Here is a 22,612-nt window from a genome sequence, read left to right as displayed (position 1 = left end):
AAAGCTTTTAAAGAAGGTGACAGTGATAAAAGTGCTGCCACCAGTTAATCAAAAACAAAAGCAAAATAGTAGGCTAGAGTAAGTAGTAATGTTTAGTAATCATGTTTAGTAAATGAGAAGGTTCTTTTGTTTTTTTAATGTTCATGCATCATCATTTTGTTGCTCTATGCGCAGATTACATTGTACCATGCTTTTCTTTTTTGAGTGAAACTGTCATTGTTTTAGGTATTAAGGTTTTGACAATTTTCTTATTGTTACTAAAATTAAAATAAAAATTCTGTCTGAGTTAACATTAAACTCTTTTTCCACATTTGGTCTGACAGCTCCATTAAGTAAGAAACCTGTAAGAAGCAAGTGAAATCAGTCAAACTGATTTTAAAACTGCATTAACAGTGCTGGAAAACAGCTTTGCGCACAGTGCTATGTGGTGCGATAGTAGCATCACTGCTGCTGCCCCAAACAGCTTCACTGTTGTATAACATTCTACCCAGGAATACAGAAATTTTCGGTTGTTATTGTTGATTAAGTAAATGATGCGTTGAATATAGAAATCCAGAGTCACTCAAAAGAAAGCACCATCTTGCACTGTGATTAAACTGGTGGGTTTATAAAGTCTCTCTTTATATTTTCTTATCACAAAACTATGATTGTAATTATCAATAAATAAATACAATAATAACATCAAATCACAATATGTGACACCCAGACATCTGGGTTTTCAGGTAAAGAAACTTATAGAAACTTGCCGATCCCTTAATGCTTCATAGTCCTCAGGATACAAGAGTTTTATCATGGATGAGATAAATACTGCAGATAAATATGCATCTTTAAGAGCTAATGTAGAAATGTATGCATTTAAAAAAAATAGAGCAGATTCAAAATCATGTTTTCTGTCCTCTGGTGAATAGATTAATACACTTAGTTTATCTACAATCTGTTTTTCTTTCTATCATTCTTTCACTTTATAGCTTGCATGTTCATGTTAACTTTTGTTAAATGCCAAACTTAAAAACTGGCTGTGCGTGCTCCAAGTCTAAGACGTAGAGTATATATACAAGACGATTGTATCCTAAATCCGTAGTGTACCTTGAAGGCTATTCTACCACTACAAATGTTGTTCTCTCTCTCCTCAGTGCCCACTACACCTGTGTACACTTCCACTATGACCCCCAGCCCTAATGTAACTGATCAGCTCCCCACCTCGTCCACGGCGCTCCTCTCCAGCCTGACAAGCCCCACTGCCAACAGCACGTCTTCCCCTGAAGGACTTTCCTGGGCTCAGTTCAACGTAATCGTGTTGGCTGTCATCATCACTCTGATACTGGCACTGCTGGGAGCAGCAGGCGGCATCTACACCTACCGTCAGTACCAGAACCGCAAGATCAACGCACCCTTCTGGACAATCGAGCTGAAGGAGGACAACATCAGCTTCAGCAGCTACCACGACAGCCTGACCAATGCGGACGCCTCGGGCCTGTTGGACGATGAGGCGTGCGAGGCAGCCTCCAATGGGCAGCTCACCCTCAACAGCCCGGGGAGTTTATACATGCCGTGACGTGATCTTCAGTGAATTATGGTAGCATAATATCGACTAATCAATTTGAGATGCTAATTAGAGAATTGTGATTCAATCCTGTATTTGGAATTGCATTTCTCTTTGTGAGTGTGCATCAATTATTTGAGCATTAAATCAAAATCTATTGCACAATGATTGAGTGTAAAGATGAAGTAAAATTGCAAAAGGGCCTCTTAGTATTTCCATAAGGAAGAAACTGCTATGAAATTTGGCAATTGACGTGTTTTGCAATTGAATTTCAGTTACAAATTCATGCACACCCATACAGGAAATGAAATCATAAATATGTGCAGGAATTTGCATTTTCTAGTTAGCATTGTAAATTTGAGTTAAGTCTTGATTACACTGCCATAACAAAGGGTTTTATTTGTTTAACGTTCAGCTTATGGTTGAGAAAAACGGACATGCTTTGATGCTTCTGGTTTTACAGGAAGTGTAGACACATACATGTGAAGAAATGCACAATGGAGGATAAGGAAAGCGAGACCGCCTCCATCGGACAGTCTCAGCAGCTCAGCCAGGTTTTACAGGGTGTGACTGTGGCACCCGGCACTCTGAACTTTTTATTTAACTTTAACCGAGGTGTTGTGGGACCGGACATGCACTGATGCTTTAGAATTTCCTGAAAAGCTACACACAAACATAGACCTAAAGATAAGGGAGATGCATAAAAGAGTTGCACAAAGGAGGAGAAGATGTTGAGTGTTGTGCCATGTGGTCGCAGGTACAAAAGCCACGTGTTAACACTGACGATGGTACTCAGGCATCCATTTCCACGCATACTGCGGTGACGTTGAGGCTGGGCCACTGCCTTATGGGATGGAATAGAAACACATGCAGTTCCTGAAGTAGGGGCATGTCTACATTACATGAATTTTACTAATAATAATGACAAAAAAATCAGAGTAATGCTTATTTTTTTTTGGATGAATTTATGCTCTTTATCACAGTTTAGTTCTGAAAATAGAATGTTGAGTATATAAGAATGTACAAGAGGTGTTTTTAGTCGAATCGATTTAGCTTTGAATCACTCCCCATCTCAGCAATTCCACAGGCGTGCCTGTAGAGGGCAGTATTTAATCAATAGCTAAAAGCTCTCCAGCAGTGCTGGGCACCGCGCATGCCACGTCTTACCTGCTAATCTAATATGCACTACATGAAGAGAAAGAACAGCAACTGTTCCTATGTGGCACTACCGGCGGATCATATATGCTTTTTTTTTTTTTTTTTTTTTTTGAAGAATATACAATTTTATTTTTTTCCCCAGTTCCCCTGAGTGAACCTCATGGCTGGCCAGTGAGCACTAGCTTCTCTGTTGCACTGCACACTGATATTATTCAGGCGATTTGTCTTGCAGTAAGTGAGGTTGCACTTGAAGGGATTTTTTTTTTTTTTTTTTAAATGAGTGACACCTCAGTTTCCTACTGTTAATCACTGAAAGTCTCGATTTGACTAATTAGAAATAGGTTTCGAAGCATACAGGTGGAAGCACTCACATGGAAAAAGTATTGTGTCATGAGTCAGACTGTCTGGCCAAGAAAAGCCAGGCTTGTTTGGCTAAAGCAACTTTTCAAATTTTCTGCTCCTGATAGAATGATTGAAGAAGTAAACACATTTGTAGTGAGTAAGCTGAGTGGTTGATGGGAAGAACGCCAAAAAGGAAAAACTTCAAAGGGACTGTTATTAAGTAAATTAATTGATTGAGGAAATAACCTGAGCCAGAGCTATAAAAGGAGATGACTGATGTGTGTGGTTTAAAAAAAAAAAAAAAAGTTCACTGTCATGACAGCACAAGGGAACTGTTTGGTTTAGGCAGCTTTTAAGTGAAGCACTGAGCAGTGTGTACATGACACCATGTCCCATCTTGCATCTCCCACCACATTAAATAGCACTCTTCTCACATTCAGGTTCTCCCTCACACCCAGGGTGTGGTCATAATGTAAATACATGTTGTACATAGAAATTACATTGTAAATAAAGATGCTGCTATTGTATTGTATAGGTACAATATGGGGGAGATACTATATATATATATATATATATATATATATATATATATATCACAGTAGATTTCAGACCATCTGAGTGACCAGAGAAAGGATGGCCAATTTTATCTGGTCTTAGGCTTTGTGTTAAAGTGCAGATCATGCAACCAACCACACAACTAACTCTGTGAATGATTTCAATAAAATTTTTTGACCAAATTGACTGTGTATGGTGATCACTGTACCATGCATGCGGTCACACGGTTGAGTTCATATTTGAGGTGCCATTTAGCCCTTGTAAATTCTTTCAGCATTTGCAGCAACAATATCTCATTTTTACAGAGTTTCTTTGCTGCCAGTGGCTGCATTGTGCTCTTAAATGTCTAACAGGGTTGGTTTTTATAGCATAGAATTATCATTGTTAGGGTCCATGCCAATGGCATATGGTCATTAAGGACTTTCTAACAATGTACTTAAAATTGATTAAAATTGATTAAAGGGTTGTACATTCAAAATGACCTTTTGAATTCAGTAATATCACAATATTATTGAAAAGCAACAAAAAGAAATGACAGAGCTTATTTTTCTTCTTCCCATGATCTTCAGAAAATTCGTGTCAAGTGAATGGAACTAAAACCTACATTTTTTATAACATGTAATGGACGCCACACGGAAAAAGATGTTTCAAGCATGAGATGTTAAATGCATTCACACATTAATGGAAAAAACATAATATGATTTTTGAAGTATTTGAATAATTTTATAGTTTATAGTGCAATGGGGCAGGCAAAAATGCTGTTTCCTAAGTAGATTTTGTAAGTTCTATTTAGGTAATATTTTAAGTTATTTACCTGAAAAATGCACATATGTTGAATATTTTACCTATATTTAAAATGTATTTTACCTTTAGTTTACATATATATTCATGAATGTAATATCAGTGGGAACCAAATGGCACCTCAATCATGGAATCACCTACATAATCTTTTGATTTCCTTTGTTCCTATGTGTGTATTTCAGTGAGTCTTTGTTACTTGATGCAGCCATTTCATCTTATCAGCCATCAATATGTTAGAAACAGAGATGAGAGATTGTGAGTTTGAATGCCACAACCAGCTGCTGTCAGGAGTTAAGGAAGCAACATTGTCAGTGCTCTCCCTCCCCTGTCAATCACAACGACACCGTTTGTGAGAGTATGTATGTATGAAGAGTGCAGATAGGACTTTCCTCTGTGTGTTATATGCTGCCCTGTAACGCAGAACGCGCAGCAGTTCAAAAAGACACTTTTGGCTGGATTCATGTGTCTCAGAGGAAGCACGTTATGATAGGGGAGAGCTGGCTGGTGGGTGAGAATTAGCTGATGACCAAAGGAAAAATGTACAGTGCTGAGTGTCTAATAAGGTTATGTTCAGAGGCAGAAAGGAATATAGTCACATCTGAATCAAATGTATGCAAAGAATGCTGCCTTCTGAGGTCCGTTTATCTGGCCGATATTTTTTAAGGGAGCTTAGACACGTCATTCACTGTCCTGTATATCTGATGTGACTGTGTGTATCAGCCAACCCATTTAAAAACCACACTGAGGAAGGGGGGTGCATTCTGTGCACAAATAAGCTTTTTGTTTTTTGTGTTAAGTTTCCACTTCAAGCGAGAAATGACAATAATGTCACAGAATATTTGTTCTGTTTTATCCCAGTGATACTTTATTCAATCTTGACTAACAGATTTCATGAGTATGGTAATGCCGGTATCCTGGTAATGTGGTGAAAAATTCTTTCTTTGAAGCTGATCACAAATGGTGTCAGTGTCAGTGCACTGCCTTATAAGATGACTGACTTATTAGACACAAGTAAAATTCTGAAATGTGATTAGTCAGTAATTCTAGTAAGGCATTCAAGCTTCCCTTTCTCTGCAGTATTGCACAAAACTGATTTTGCATCACCGTTATGCAATCTCAAAAAATGAGTAGTCCTAACGTAACCTACCAGTATATTTAAAACAAAATTAATGCGTTTGTGTGTTAATGTTTGTTACGCATAGATGGGTTATCAACAGATAGCAGACAGCAGTGTTTCTTAACGGTAAATCAGAACTACGTGATGTGATTCTGAACATGTTTTGATATAGACACTGTGGTGTGCAACAGAAAGCCACAATGTCGTATCGTCATTCGTAAGTGAGAGTGTGGAAAGCTGTGAAACAGATATCATATCAGCAATATCAAATAATATGTATGTAGAAGTGAATGATGGTAAGCCATATGTACAATCTGTCACTCTGCTCTTAAATAAAAAAAACGTACAATTTAATAGCTATATTGTTGCCATGTACTTAATGTGACTATCTTGAGCTATCACGAGAAATAGAAATTGGATTTAAAATATGATTATGTAATCACTTTGAGTCCCATGATAAACTGGTGTCTAATGTTGTAGTGGTCAGCTAGCTCAGCTTGGTGTTTTCCCGGCTCTAGTACTCCGCACTCTTAAGGGGCTTCATAATTATCTGTAGTTTATTCATGACCCACTTCTACGTACATGCAATTACATTTTGCTACTTAACAATACTGACCAGACTTGGCACACATGATTGTGTGAATGCTAGACCAGATGTTGGACCAGAATGAACAAAACTGAACTGCGTAGCTCTTAATTTCACAATTAATTGTGAATCTCATCATGGATTAGGAAGTAGTAGATTACCGTACCCAGTGAGAGTCATTTTGGATTATACAATAACAATTGAAGTGGAAAAGATGCAGACTCTGTTACTTATTTCAGCAGAAAATCACCCAACACCCCATTTTTTTTTCTTCCGATTGCAAATGAAACTGTAGGTGACTGAAGTTACCTGAAAGTAGTGTGTGAATCATAATAAAACACCTGCTCTAACTTCACACAACAGTACATTATTTGTCATCAGTCATCATCAGTTTATATTGAGTGGGACTGCTACTTTTGTCAGTGACTGTGACCTTTTCGCCACTAGTTGTACTAATCACGTCATGTTTAGGCAAGTTAAGACATGTCCCTTTGCCTTTATATCAGCACTTGCATTAAGTCTCGGTTGTATTGAGAGCATCGAAATTTACAGAATGTAAGTGTAGAAGGAAGGAAGTTGATTAAAAATTAATTCATCCATCTGGAAATTATAATAAATATACACATCCAGTGTAATTGCAAACATCTCATTGATCAAAAATTGGCCTCGTGAAGTATGCGCTTTAGCATCCACTATTGGTTGTTTCTGTAATATTCAAGGCAGTGGCATATTAGGCTTTCTTTCTTAGCAGATTGAATGTTTGTATCTGTAGTTTACTCCCTCTTATTGCGTTAAATTCTATAGTTATTTACCAGACAGTTATGGACTTGATGCCGTGATTTTTTCCACCCAAAATACTCAGTACTAGAAAACTTATTAAGTAGTTTTCACCACATTACAGTACCAAAGAGAATTGGCTGTTTTGTGTGTCATTTTTAGCCCAAGTAATTATGAATCTCATCATAGATTCATTTACGTGTCTCCTTGTTGCCAGCGATATCCTGGTAATGTTTCGATTATTAAGCAAATAGGGGCTGTTTTGTATTTAGGTATTACATTTGCATCTTCTTCTTTCATCTTGAGTAAGCGCTTTATCCTGATCAGGGTTCCGGTGGATCCGGAGTGTATCCCGGGGACACAGGGCAGGAGGCTTGAATACACTCTGAATTGGACGCCAATCCATTCCAGAATAAAAGAATGTCGTTTCAGTCACAACTTCTGCTAGTAACATGGTATGTTAACATACCAAGGATTTGCTTGTGTTCTGTGGTAAACACTAATGCATTTATAAGATCACACTTCTTCTTCTTTTGGCTGCTCCCATTAGGGGTTGCCACAGTGGATCATTAATCTACATATTTGATTTGGCACTTTTTTTTGTTTGTTTAATGCCGGATGCTCTTCCTGACGCTCAGTGTTAATTGTCAAAATTTTAAAAATGTGCTCTGTATTTGTTTCATCATAGATTGAATAAACATTAATCATTGCAGGCGTATGCTGAAGTTGCATTGTTTTTGTATAATACTGCGGTCTGGAGTGTGTTATTCCACTTATTTGCCAACGATTACAATGTTTCATTTATTAATGAATGACACATCGTCCATTTTGTCAATTTATAGTTAGATTTAATGTTGTGCATTGTCTAGTTAGTTAGTTCCTGTTTTCACTTACATTATAGCTGTGATAAGCTTTTAATAAGACGAAACAAACACAGCTTTCCATATTTCAGATTTGAGAATTATCCTCGCTGTGGTATAATGAAAATGAATACTTTTTAACTTGTTTTATTCAGAGACTGCTAATGCAGTAAATAAAGTTAGTTAAGGGAATGTTAATGTAAAGCGTTATGTACATGTGAAACATTTTATATTTCAAGAGTAGCATTAAACTACTGGAGGAGTGTTTAATTAAGCAGTTGCTTCAGTATCTTCCATGAATCACTGTGCCGTGGAACAGGCAAGAGCATGAATACTTCCTGAGCTGAGCGCAGTAATTTCCCAGCCAGAATCTCAGCCCCGGCATGTGAGATCAAATATCTTGGATTCCAGATTCCAGTCTAACTAATGTTCTAACTAGCACTGTGGTCAGTGCATTCCTGTATGAGGTGTCTGTTTCTTAAAGGAAAAGTCCACCCTGAATGACTTGCGCACTAAATTTTATAACTACCAAGATTTATAACGGAAGCTGCCTTTTTAGTTTAAACGTCATTCATCGACATGCTGATCTATTTGCACTTTGTTTAACAGCTTCTTACATTACCCACAATGCCATTGGCTACTGCACAATCAACTACTTGCTGATTGTAGCACCATTGGGATTTTGCCCTTGCATCATCTCTACTTAAAAGTAGTTCAGCGGTGCTTTAAGGCTTTAGTCTGTCCAGCTATCTCACCTCCTCATCTATATACTCCGCTCAAACAGACCAGCTTTCAAATCTTCAACATTCATGCTAACAAACAACATCATTGCCATCACTCTAATCATCTCATAGAGTGCTAACTAGCCAAGCAGAGTATCTCGGGTAATGCTGGTGCATTGTATAGCTGCATTTTATTCTGGAGCTTTGAGTCCAATGTTTACAGTGTGTACTCATTCTCCATTGGACTTCTTATTAATGTGACACTGAACATCACTGGGAAATGGTGAGTGTGGGGAAAAAAAGCTCTTGCTCTTTTGTTTTTAGGAGCCAACAGCAAAACCTGACTGTTATCCCTTATGTTTGATATCATTTAAGTTTCGTTCCTATTAAAAACCCTTGTAACTGCATTAGCAATATTCTCCTGTGACGTCAGAGCAACATACAACCAAGATCTTCTCACAGAAATAATGAAAGTACTGCACCAACCGATGAAGCAGCACCAGAATCGCTAGCACATCACAAATATTTCACTGTAAACAATAAATCTGTGTTTCAGGGTGGAGTTCTCATTTAAGATCACTGGGGTAAAATGGGTGACCTTTGAATTGAGAAATTAAGACCTCGTATTTAAAGTGTGGGTTAGTAAACCAAGCCACATTTTAGCAGTGTGTTGGTGTCCCAGAAGAGCTCTATATGACTAATATCAATTGTTGTTGTTTTACAGTTAAAGTTTAATGTAACTTGCTCTAATTACCTGTCTCATGTGTCAGAGAATGAGAATGCTGACACTCTCTGATATTAATCTCTCATACCCTGCCCCAGTTTGTACTAGTTTTCCATTTCGATAATGGAGAGCACCGAGTGGAAACTGAGCAGAGTCTTTCCTGTCTCTCTCAGCTTCTTGTGAAACCCTGCTACTGTGACACATAGGAAGATTTTTGATGTTGTCTGTGAATGGATTCTGCATCCCAAAGGGACTGTGTGGTGCTGGGGGTTGGTTCAAGACTAACCAAATTAGTCACCTCATCCAAGCATTGGTTATCTTAAATGTGATAATTTCCCATAAATGAATCTTGAATCACTGATATTGTCCTGAGAAGTAAAGTGTTGTTCCATAAAGTCCCATGAAACTATACGTACAAGACGCACAAGACTTACTATTGGCTACCTCTGATGTAGATTTACATTCAACATACAACATGCCTAAAAGGGTCGTACTCGGCATAAAAGTATATAACAGGAAATACATATAGTAAGCTGATGAGTTGCAGTTAAAATGAAATGTAGATATTATAGAGTTGAATTCATAGTGTACCGATCTAATGTGTCCATGTAATCATGTTTTCAGATCCACCATGGATGGCTGAGCGGTGAATTCCCTTTGATTAGTCTTTACCCAGAGACAAGACCTAGTCTGGGTAGCTCCGGGGCCTTCACAGTTTTTAATGTTTGTTTACATGTTTTAAAGTGGAAGCTGACCGTGCTAGTCAGCGGAATGCTAGAGTGGAAATTGCAGCTTGTTTGACATCAACAAGGCTTCTGAAGGATCATTCTGAAGAATGATCATTCAGTGGCTTCCGACTTGACTGGAACTGCTGGGTAGCAGTTTTCCTCTGAGAAGATATTGGAAATAGCCCCAACTTGGAAATAAGACGTTTGTTGTGTAAATAGATTTGAGTAATAAACATGAGTCATATTAAAAATATGACAGGAAATCAAACATTTGCGGCTGAATGAGAGGTGATCAGAGCCTTAACACAGACATGGCAGAAGCTAGTGCAGGCGTGTGTTCAACACCCACACTTAAGCATATGCTGCCTTTTGTTCAAGTAATCAGAGATTTGATTTTGGATTACCTTGTAGTCAGTGATGTTGGAGGAAAAACCGAGAACAGTGGTCCCTAGACCAACATGTACTTTCTAATCCAGCTCTCAATCTAAGGCCAGTTAAGGTTGAGAGGCAATGTTCTTTCAGATCTTTCGATACCCAGTTGGCTGAGTTGGAGCTGTCATGATCACAATCTGCCCACTACTGTCTACTGCTATGACACAACTGCTTTTGATCAGGAAGGATTCTGTGTCATAGCTAGCCTTTCCTTGAAGCACTGCGGTTTGTTCTCACTGAGGTTGATGGTTATTGTCGTGTTCCATTTGTATATGTTACAGTTCTACTAGATAATGTTATTTACTTTTTTCAAAGATCACATCACAGATAAACTGTGCAGCATGGCTGGCCTTTCAGTTTGTTGAGATAGCAATCCCTGCCACTGGCAAATAGGTCTTGGTTTCTCATTTCTTCCTGAGCTGTAGAAATGTCAAATGCTCCATGAGGTTTCTTAGTCAGAGTCAAAATGTTCATCATAAAACTTTGAAGTCATATCGTATTTTTCATTCTCAGCACATCAAAAACCACAACATTATATAATATACTTCTATACTGACATGAAATACAAGCAGGAACTGCTTTGGGTATTTGTCTACGTGATTATTTTGTATTTTTTTCACTAGTGAATAATGTAAATTTCCAAAAATTGGTGTACAGTAAACAGCCTGCATGTCCTTTTTGGTATCACAATGTACCCCATATGATATTCACCTTTACTCCAATTTTAGAAGTGCTAAAATTAATTTCAATTCATTTTTGAATGAGTACTAATATTAGCTCCTTAAGTAAAGAAACCGTAAGCAAGCATTGCAGATACATGAGCAAATGGCTGTTAATTATAATCATGTTATTTATACATTATGCATAGTCTATACAGTGGTTCTTCTGTTACAGCCAGGGGGTCTGTGATTTTAAGATTTTTTTCATAATGATGTGACAGTGAAGATGATGATCAACTACTGTTGTTATAGTTATTATTTAAATGTAATAACTTACGTTAAATGTAACCTATACACTTGCTCATTCACACAGTTATCCATTAAGCCAATCATATGGCAGCAGTACAATGCGTAAAATCATGCACATACAGGTCAAGAGCTTCAGTTGAACATCAGAATGGGGGGAAATGTGACCTCAGTGGCTTTGACCATGGCATGTGTGTTTGTGCCAGAAGGGTTGATTTAAATATTTCAGAAACTGCTGATCTCCTGGAATTTTTTTTTTACACAAAACAGAAAGGCCAGACACAGCACTTGGAGTTCAGTTTCTGTCTCATGACACCAGATAATCTTTCCTCATGCTTTAAGCACCTTCCCTATGCCTTTTACTCAGGTGTGTCTTCTGTCTAGCCACTTTACCATAAAGGCCTGATTGATGGAGTATATCTGAGATAGCCCATCTCTGCTGAGAGCTTATGAAGCTATGTTAGAGTGGCCATTGGATTCTTGATCACCTCTCTCACCAAGGCCCTTCTAGCCCAGTTAATGAGTATGGCCGAGATGACCAACTTTATGAAGACTCTTGGTGGTTCCAAACTCCTTTTCACAACAATGGAGCCCACGGTGCTGCTAGCAACGATTGAAAGATTAAAAAAGGTTTTATACCCTTACCCAGATCTATGTCTCAACACAATGAGATTGTGGAGGTTTAAGAAGGTTCATTGGACTTCATGGCTTGGTTTTTCGATCTGACATGCACTGTGAACTGTGGGAGCTAATACACACAAGATTATGCCTTTTTAGATCATGTCCAGTCAAATGAATTTGCTACAGGTGGACTCCAGTCATGTTCTACAGATGTTTCAGGATAATCAAGGCAAACAGGATGCACATGAGCTTAATTTATAGTGCCTTAGCCAAGGATCCGAATACTTCTGTAAATAAAAGAAAGTTCCATTTCTGATTTTGAATACATTTGCAAAAATGTATTTTTTTAAATAGCAAAAAAAATTTCATTATGGATTATTTTGTGTAGGTTCATCGCCAAAACAAGTCCCTTTAATTCATTTTAAATTAAATCTATAATACAATAAAGTGTGCAAAAGGTGAAGAGGTCTGAATGCTTTCCATACCAAATGTTCTACATTCATGCAGTTATCTAATCAGCCAATCATGTGGCAGCAACTCAATGGATAAAATCATGCAGATACAGATCAAGAGCTTCAGTTAATGTTCACATCAAACATCAGAATGGGGGAAAATGTGACCTCAGTGGCTTTGACCGTGGTATGTGTGTTTGTGCCAGAAGGGTTGATTTAAATATTTCAGAAACTGCTGATCTCCTGGAATTTTTTTTTACACAAAACAGAAAGGCCAGACACAGCACTTGGAGTTCAGTTTCTGTCTCATGACACCAGAGAATCTTTCCTCATGCTTTAAGCACCTTCCCTATGCCTTTTACTCAGGTGTGTCTTCTGTCTAGCCACTTTACCATAAAGGCCTGATTGATGGAGTATATCTGAGATAGCCCATCTCTGCTGAGAGCTTATGAAGCTATGTTAGAGTGGCCATTGGATTCTTGAGCACCTCTCTCACCAAGGCCCTTCTAGCCCAGTTAATGAGTATGGCCGAGATGACCAACTTTATGAAGACTCTTGGTGGTTCCAAACTCTTTTTCACAACAATGGAGCCCACGGTGCTGCTAGCAACATTTGAAAGATTAAAAAAGGTTTTATACCCTTACCCAGATCTATGTCTCAACACAATGAGATTGTGGAGGTTTAAGAAGGTTCATTGGACTTCATGGCTTGGTTTTTCGATCTGACATGCACTGTGAACTGTGGGAGCTAATACACACAAGATTATGCCTTTTTAGATCATGTCCAGTCAAATGAATTTGCTACAGGTGGACTCCAGTCATGTTCTACAGATGTTCCAGGATAATCAAGGCAAACAGGATGCACATGAGCTTAATTTATAGTGCCTTAGCCAAGGATCCGAATACTTCTGTAAATAAAAGAGAGTTCCGTTTCTGATTTTGAATACATTTGCAAAAATGTATTTTTTTAAATAGCAAAAAAAATTTCATTATGGATTATTTTGTGTAGGTTCATCGCCAAAAAGGTCCCTTTAATTCATTTTAAATTAAATCTATAATACAATAAAGTGTGCAAAAGGTGAAGAGGTCTGAATGCTTTCCATACCAAATGTTCTACATTCATGCAGTTATCTAATCAGCCAATCATGCGGCAGCAACTCAATGGATAAAATCATGCAGATACAGATCAAGAGCTTCAGTTAAACATCAGAATGGGGAAAATATGACTTCAGTGGCTTTGACCATGGCGTGTGTGTTTTTGCTAGAAGGGTTTGTCTGAGTATTTCAGAAACTGCTGATCTCCTGGAATTTTCACACACAACAATCCCTAGATTTTACCTAGAATGGTGCGAAAAACAAAACTCAATATAGTAACTCAAATAATAATTGAAATCAAATCGAATAACCTGTATCTGCATGATTTTATGGGTTCTGCTGCTGCCACGTGATTGGCTGATTTGATAACTGCATGAATGGTGCAGGTGTACAGGTGTCTCTAATAAAGTTGATGGTGAGTGTATATGTACATAAATAAATTCTACATATATCTGTATGTTCAATTATAATCTAAAACTAAATAACTAATAAGCATTAATAATGTCAAGTTGATCCTGCCTGTGATTTTAAAGAAACTAGAAAAAGTGCTGCCAGTATGATGCTAAAAAATTTGTAATCTTTTAACAGGTGTGGGTCTGTGGTTGGAAAGTTCAGAGATAAAAAAGCACTAATGTTTTCACTAAATAATAAATTATTTCACTAAATAATTTGCATTTTGTGCATTAAGACAGCAGTGCATTGGGTTGCTTTTTGGTTCCCATTCCGTGTGTGTGCACTTTCACATGGGTTTACTCTGAGTTCTCTGGTTTTCTCCCACATGCCAGTAGTTGAGGGAACTCTACATTGCCCCGATTGTGTGTTACTGAAAATAAATGAATGAACGAATGAATGAGTATTCCCATAAAAGAAATATGTACTGTGATCTTTTTTTTATACGCAGAAAGTCTGAGATCTCCTGATATAATGTACTTCATACACTCATGTCGCTTCTTTGCGCGTATGCTGAGCTCTTGAATTTGTTCAGCAAGGTTCAGCTATATGCAGTTACAACAGCACTTGTTTTGTGGGATGCACATGTCTCATGCTGTCAAGCTGAAACCTCAGATCGCTAGTTCTTTTCCCACTATGAGTGGAGGCGCCTGTGGGGTAGTGTGCGTTCGGTGTGTCATAAGTGCCACCCCCGCACATCTTAAGTCTGAGCCACAGAGAGGGAGAGTGGAGGGGAGTGAAAGGCCGCTTGGATGCGTGGGAGATCCCCTTTACTTTGTATTTGATCAGATGTAGACGCACGCTGCGCTTCCAGTCTGTGTTGCGGCTGCGGAGGGGAGAGAGGATGGCGCACGCGGCCAGAGCGCATCTTACCTGGATGTCTGCAGTGATCATGGTAGCTGTTACAGCCTCCTGTCTAACCTGGCTCATCGTGTCCAGGGTAAGTGCTTGTTTGGATATTTCTTGGATTAAAGTGTCTCATAGCGTGGCGCTGGATGTTCTGATAGCTAAACATATCCGTTCTCTATGTTTAATGACTTAGTTTGAAACCCCCGATCCATGATTTGCGCTCAAGTGCGTTATTCACAGTGATCGATTTCACTTACAAAGCAGTCTTTTGCTTAAACTGTTTTACATTGCCTTTGTTAAACGCTGCCAGTGCAAACTGTATCCTTGCAGAATGTAATGTGTACATTAGGAAAGCTGTAAAGTGTTTGTAAGTAGTATAGGGGCGTGTTTGCTGTGCGCTGTGGCGCGTAACCGTAAGCGCGTCCTTGTGCGTCTCCGCCCGTTTCTGTGCCGTGTCCAGCCTTTTTGTTTGTTTGTTTGTTTGTTTGTTTATGAGAATATGAACTGCTAACCAAGATAAATAGTCTAATTCTTTTGGGAACAATTTATGTATCAGACATAAACGTCCAGCTCCAATTAGTTTCTGCATTCTGGAAAGATTGGCTGATTTATTTATTGCTTCTCTTTCTTTTTTTTCCAGGAGAAACCCAGCGCAAGAATCATCAGCGGTAGGTTTCCACCTGACTGATCCGTGTCTCCTGACCTATGCACTTTTATCATCCCTAATTCCTACACTTAAGAAAGAAAAGAAAACTTCCATCTTGCACCATTCCGGTTTCTGTTTGTTTGTTCCTGGGTGAAAAATCCAGCTTGTTTCCAGATGAAAAAATGTGAATTACTACCCCTAAAGCTAACCTCGCAGACCAGATGTTCCTATAAAAATAACACAACTTAGTTGAAGACTGCCAAATAATCACTTTAAACCTGTAATAATGAAACTGGAAAATAATTTATCAGCTGACAAGGATAGCAGTTTGACCAGCTCAGCTTGTGTTTTTGCAGTTTGTAGCTGGCAAGGCCAAGCATAATTATTCAACAGGATTGTCCCTCTGGAGGAACTCTAACAGGTTTCATGTAGAACCATAAAAATGGAGGATTTCCAATTCAGAATGCTTCTGAGTAAAATGCCAGAGCCAATAAACAACCCAGAAGAAACACCACTTAATACTAATGCATGTTTGGGAATATTGTAACATTACCATATTCATAGAAAAATTTCTTTGGGGGAATCCTTAAAGCTTGTATATAAAACCCTAGAAGAAATTAGTTAGAAAGTTAGAATAGTTAGAAAGAGTTCCTAGAATCCCTTTAGGAACTTTACGTGAGTCATTAAGACTGCATATGATTTGATTTCAGAAATGGGAAAACCTGTCACCCTGTGCCACACACGTGCTCACGCCCCTGCCTAGGCTTTCCATACTCTTACTTTGCAATGATGAACACAGTGAGATGTTTGATGTAATCTGTTTTTTTTACAGATGTTCATTCTCTAACAGTGCGCCGAAACACTGAACATCTTTTTATACCATTATCCAGCATTTTGAGGTCAATACTTCAACAGCTTGAGTGCTGGAATGTGTTTAATAATTAGCCACCATATTACAGCACGTTCAAATAAACATATCAATGGAGACTGACATTTCTCAGCTCACTTTTAAAGATAACTATTGACTTAGATAACAGCTGTAATATTAATGCCATGATGAGTGCTATATTATTTATGCCATGTTGTAACAGGTTTTCAAAAAGAAAACACCTTTAAATGAACATGGAATTGTGTTTTGTGGGTAAACTATTAAAACAGAAAGAAACAGTAATACATTTTTTAAAAAAAGACACAAAACTGCACTCTACTGTAGGCATGCATTAAGTTGGATTTATTCACCACATGCCACATGACTTGGCTGTGTTCTCAAGCCACAGCTATGTGTACAAGCCTTCAGTTACTATATTTCTATAAAAATAAATACCTTTGTAAAGTCTATAATAAGTCGTTGAAGCAGAACAATCCATAGCAAGTCACTTTTATCACTTTTATTCCCCTAAGACACACTGACATTTACATTTAGAATCTTATTGTAGGATGTTCTGCAACACATACAGGAAGTTGCTTTTTTATCTTAGGGTCGTGTGTTGGTGGTCTGTGTTATATTTTTTTCCCTTTCAAGATCTTATCAAGTGAAACATTTTCTTTAGTTTGCAACTGAAACAAATTCTAGATGTTTTCCACTTACTGATCATCTGAAAACTAGAATTGAGATACTTTATAGACAGGAGTCAGGTGCTTGCTTATTGTATGTTGCTAATATGTGTTGGGGTGGGTGTGTGTGTGTGTGTGTGTGTGTGTGTGTGGATTGCTTATTTGTCGTGCAAGCTTGTGGTGAGCTGTAGAGCTGTTTCCCGTAACTCTCCTTCGCTGTTTCTAGCACGCTGCTTGGCATGACGCATGGGTTTCCTTTGCAAGTGTGTTACTATTAACCTGTAAATACGTCACATCATATCAGATTTTTTTTTCCTGCCCTACAGGTACATTAGTGGCAGATATGTTCAGACTTCCATCTTCCCCAGAACATTGTCTTTTTAAAGGTGAGGGTTGAATGAGCATTTCAGAGAAATGAGTGTGTTTTTAAAGTTCCTTCAAAACAGGTCTTTAAGATTACCTAATGCCAAAAGTTATGGAATATACTTTCCAGAACATAATACATATAAGTAATCAATCATACTATTATACAATATTATAAAAATGTGTTACTTTTTCCTTGAATTTACTTGTTCCTTGAAGTGTTGTGAAAAATGGTCAGTGGTCAACAGCACCTTTAACCTTTTCAAGTCCGAGCTTATTAATCAGTTATTCTTTACACCTTAAAAACATGCTATTCAGTAACTACTGTGAATTATTCAGTAACTACTGTGAAAGTAATTTAAAAAAAAAAAACGTATATCGCTACAGAGGTGCCAGCATCTATGGTTTCGCTGTACCATTTTATGATTTTTTTTTCCCCATTTGCTACAGTGATACAGGAGACACCTCAAAAAAACCTGTGCTTTTCTTCTTTCTCAGTTCAATCATCAGTCAGATCAAACACGAATAAAATTCACCCAGTGGAAAAGCCTGTTCATTAAAGGGGAAAGGACGTGGGACGTGAAAGATGCACATTTGTTTCTGATAGTGGTTACTTTCGCTTTGTTCTGACTTCATTTGTTTGAACTTTGAGCTGTGAATTCATGAGTCTTGGTTTTGTGAACCAGTAGGAAACACAATGGCATTACATGATCAATTAGTCAATGTGCTACCAAAAAATATGTGGCTTATAGTTTCTTTTCATGTGAGTAAAGGAGTGTAAAATCCAACCCTTATGCTCTACGGATGCCCAGTTGATCAACAGTCAATAGTTTTCAGTACAGTTGTAATTGTTTATTATTATATCTACAATCCATACATTTCTGCAGTTAAATATAAATCCAGCCTTTGCATGTTTTATCATTCATGCTGTTATTACGTAGCCGTCGTCTCCACCAACAGGTGTTTGTGGTAAATTTAAGGTTTTGCTAGGATTTTCTTGTTACCTCTGGCACTTCTGTAGTTATGATAATGAGGTATGGAAGGGATTAAAGAGGTTCTTTCAGGTTAGCTGTTCAGTTTTAAGCTGTATAAATGAGTCTTTTGGTCGTTCCAGCTAAACAATGTTTGTCAGGACTTTGTCAATACTAAGACACACTAACATTTAGATTTAAAATTACACGAAGGGCTGTCTGTTGATATTTCTGTAACATGTCTCTAACAGTCATCAAGATAAGAAATGCACTTGTCTTGTGTAGTAAATAGAACTGGTGTATTTGCTCATTTGTGTTATGACCAGATGTTTAAAATTCATTAGCTCATTTTTTTTAAAAGCTTTTAGCATTAATCCTGTGCGAATTGGCTGTGCTGGCCTACTTATAATTATATAACAGTTAGGTCCGTTCCACTAATTTGATTGGTCAAGCAGCATTCCAAAAGTACCTATATTTACTATAACCACATTGGAACATTTCATTGTGTGTATCACTCCACTCATCTGTTTTCACCACATAAAATTCCACTTCCTATTTTGAAATGGTTAGTACAGTAGTATTTCCACTAGCGGAGCAAAAATAAACAGAACATTTGGCCATATTGTGTCCTAAATGTCACTAAATCTATATTAATTTCTTGTTTATAGAACTGTTGTATACACTGTTGTATATACTGTTGTATATCACACTCACAATCATGCTGTTATACTGAATATCAGCACGGCTGTGGTTACCTACGGCCAAATCACAGCCGCGCTGATATTCAGTATAACCGCACTCTTGATCTTGCAATACTGTTTAAATATAAAGTGATATCTAAGTGATGATAATGATTTAGTGACTCCAACCTCACGAGTGAGTCTTTTGTTTGGCATCCAGTGAACACCTCTGCAGAAGACAGCCGTCTGGCCTGGGTGAAGGAGTGGAATACCGACAATATCTTCCTGGATGAAAACAAAACGTGGATAAGTGTGGCGAAGCCGGGCGTTTATCTGGTCTACATACAGCTGACATACAGTCTCAAAAAGGATGGAAACAGCTCTAGCGTAGACCTCATGTTGCGTGTGGAGTTCAGTTATCCTGAGGGTAAGGAGGAATTCAGTGGTGCCTTTGACACTCGGCAGCTCACAGAGAAGGAGCAAGACGCCCATCTCTCAACCTTCCTCCTGCTCCAAATGAGGGCTGGGAACAGACTCTCCATATTGGCATATCCGAAGGATAGGATGAAGTATGACGATGTTCGCCCATTCTCCAGTTACATCGCCATCATTCGGTACGCCGACTGGTCAGGCTGAGCAGGGAGAAGCTCGCAATTTACCACAAGTTCGTCCATATGCTCTATTTTTATGTCAGCTATTTTCCTTCTTGCTACTTACAAAATTGAAGTTCTTCTGTGATGATGTCCAAATGATGACCAATGGCATCAGAGGCTTCTACGAAGTAAAATCGAGAAATGTTAAACCACAAGAAGAAATATGACCACTCAACAAATTCGGGATTTTTGCGTAGGGAGGTGCAATATTTATCTCGGTAATTTGTTCTTTGTTTTGTTTTTTTTCCCCTCCCCCTTTGTTGCATAATGTTCCCGACTCATGATTTTCTGAGAAGCATGACACATTTTCCGCCCATTAGAGACAAAAGTGATTTTCACTTTGTTTCGGGTTCGTTATGACTCAGTTGAGAAAGAGCATCATGCCTGTTTCCTCATTTCTCGGTTTGACGAAATGAGCACACACAAGTTAATGTCACTTCCACTAGCTGCTGCAATTGACGCTTCATTACGTTTGTTAAACGAGGGATCATTTTTTTTGGGATGGTGTTTCTGTGAAATCTGTTCTTCCCATTATTTTGAAAATATATACAACTGAATGGCTGAATGTGATGTTTTTAAGCATGTTCTGAGAGGAGTATCCTGTTATTTTAAAAAATTTTTAATGTGTACCAACAATCCAGAGAAATTCTCAGTACCAAAACAATAATTTAGCAGTATGTGATGACCACCATTACGTATTCCTCTTTGTGTTTGTTTGTTTTTTGTTTTTTTTTGTTTTGTTTTTTGTTTTGTTTTGTTTTCCCCACCCTGCGCAGAGCATCATCCATTAATAACCTCATTATTATATAATCTAAACCAAAAATCAAGCCATGCAATTTCCTTAATGCTTTTATCATAATGTTTTTTTTCTATGGTTCAGGGAAAATGTCCATTTTGCCTTAACACTTAATATAAATGTAGTATACTTAACACAGTTAAAATGACTGTGATGCTCTTCAAGTAGTACCACTGAGACTTCGTTTTCCTGATCAGTATTTTTGATAAAGATTTATAAATATGAAAGAAAGTGAGGTATGTAATACCATAACACACTAATTTAACAGCCATAAAGCTGAAATCTGTTGCATTGTGATAATCAATATTAAGATATTTTGGCACCTCAAGTAGTATATTTTCTCCAGGTTGTTTGTAATAGTCTCAGGGTTGAGCTTAACGTTCTTGATTTTCTAATTTCCTGAACTAATGTTTTATCTATCTGAAAGTCATCTTTACAAGAATAGTTACATGACACACAAAACCAGTTTCCTTGGTTTGCGTTTGTTTTGAGTCAGCTGAAAAAAAGCATTTCAACTCTTTAAGGTCAGATACATTTGGGGCTGCTGATCAGAATTCTAAGGACATTTTCTAAATCATTATACTATGTTTTTTGTTTGTTTCTTGTCCAAGTGGCCTTGGATGTGAGACGTAAGAAAGGCCCTACATAAATTAAACATTATTATTATTATTATTATTATTATTATTATTATTATTATTATTATTATTATTATTGTTATTATTATTATTATTGTTATTATTATTATTATTATTATTATTTTAAATCCTCAGTATTGACATTTGAAAACATTTGCAACTACTCTTCAGACATATTTGATTGTATATGACAAGTATTTTTATTGTTAGCCTGAACGATACACTCATATTGAAATATTGAAATGGACTACTGCCTTTGTTCTCAAATAGCTCAGTAATATTGTATTTATCTACTGCATTTTCGTATAATTGTAATTATTTGTTATTTAAAGCGATAAATTCATTTATAATTGCATCTGAACACTGTGTTTTTTATCAAGATTTTAGTATCAGTGACTTTCTTAGTCATACACACACACACACACACACACACATATATATATATATATATATACACACACACACATATTTCTTACAGATATACATATTACAGATTTACATCTGGATCACTGAGAGTAAACCGTGATTTCTTTAGATCATAATTCAGTCTTGACTTCTCTCATACACAGTCATACTCTCACATAATCTCATACTTTCATATACACATACTCTCATGCAGGCGATCATACTCTCACACACACACACACACACACACACACAATCATACTCTCACACAGATTGCCGTCATACTCTCACATACAACTGTACTCTCACACAGACTATTATACTCTCACAAAGACTCATACTCTCACACACAATCGAGTTCTCTCGTACATGCTATTAAACTCTCACTCACAATTATACTGTCACACTCTCTTAATACTTTCTTTTTAATACTTTCACAGTCATACTCACATACGATTATACTCTCTCACACTCATCCTCTTTCATACAATCATACTCACACCGTCTTCCTGTGACACACTAATAATCTCACATTATCATACTCTCACTCAGACTATCATATTCACATAAACAATCATTCTTTCACAACAATCATTCTTTCAGACTATCATGCACTCACACACACAATCATACTCTCTCACACAGACTATCATGCTCTCCCACCCACACTATTATACTCTTTCATGCACACACACACACACTCACACATCACACTATCATACACATCACATTTTGTCACGCACACTATCATAATTTCACACACAATAATACTGACAAGCACTTTCATTCTCTCTCACACACTGTCATACACACTTACACACCAATGCACACACACAGGCATAATCTCTTCTACATCATCATACTCTCTTGCACACACTCCTACGTATTACTCACACCTCCTTACACATATTATCAAACTCTCAATAAAACTTCTTAAACTTGCCATCATATTCTCTCACACAAACTGTTTTGAAATGATGCAAAAAAAAAAAGTGCTACACATCTAGAAATCACAGGAAGGAAAATGTTGCAAACATATTTAGGGTTTTTACCGTACTAAAAATAGGGTAATTAAGAGCAGAGTGATCATTTTAGTTCCGAATTTGGTTTATGGTTGCCATCTGTCCCTTTCC

At 37.5% G+C, this 22,612-nt stretch overlaps 2 protein-coding genes across 2 annotated transcripts in view; both read left to right on the top strand.

Annotated features, from left to right (window-relative positions):
- Positions 1-7,597, top strand: part of si:dkey-220k22.1 (multiple epidermal growth factor-like domains protein 9) — a 94,781-nt gene extending 87,184 nt beyond the window's left edge. The window contains exon 6 of the mRNA XM_026922487.3: positions 1,134-7,597. Coding sequence (XP_026778288.3) covers positions 1,134-1,555 — 422 coding nt within the window. The 3' untranslated portion in view covers positions 1,556-7,597. The remainder of the gene's footprint in view (positions 1-1,133) is intronic.
- A 128-nt stretch (positions 7,598-7,725) lies between these two features.
- On the top strand, positions 7,726-21,427 carry si:dkey-220k22.3 (uncharacterized protein LOC796870 homolog). Its single transcript, XM_034300538.2, has 4 exons — positions 7,726-14,867; positions 15,417-15,444; positions 17,303-17,362; positions 19,211-21,427. Exons 1-4 carry the CDS (start codon positions 14,772-14,774, stop codon positions 19,624-19,626), a joined length of 600 nt encoding a protein of 199 aa, XP_034156429.1. The 5' UTR covers positions 7,726-14,771; the 3' UTR covers positions 19,627-21,427.
- Positions 21,428-22,612: the final 1,185 nt, after the last annotated feature.

The sequence above is a fragment of the Pangasianodon hypophthalmus genome, chromosome 27 (assembly GCF_027358585.1).
Source record: "Pangasianodon hypophthalmus isolate fPanHyp1 chromosome 27, fPanHyp1.pri, whole genome shotgun sequence".
NCBI lineage: Eukaryota > Metazoa > Chordata > Actinopteri > Siluriformes > Pangasiidae > Pangasianodon > Pangasianodon hypophthalmus.
This window is presented reverse-complemented; position numbering and strand designations above follow the sequence as displayed.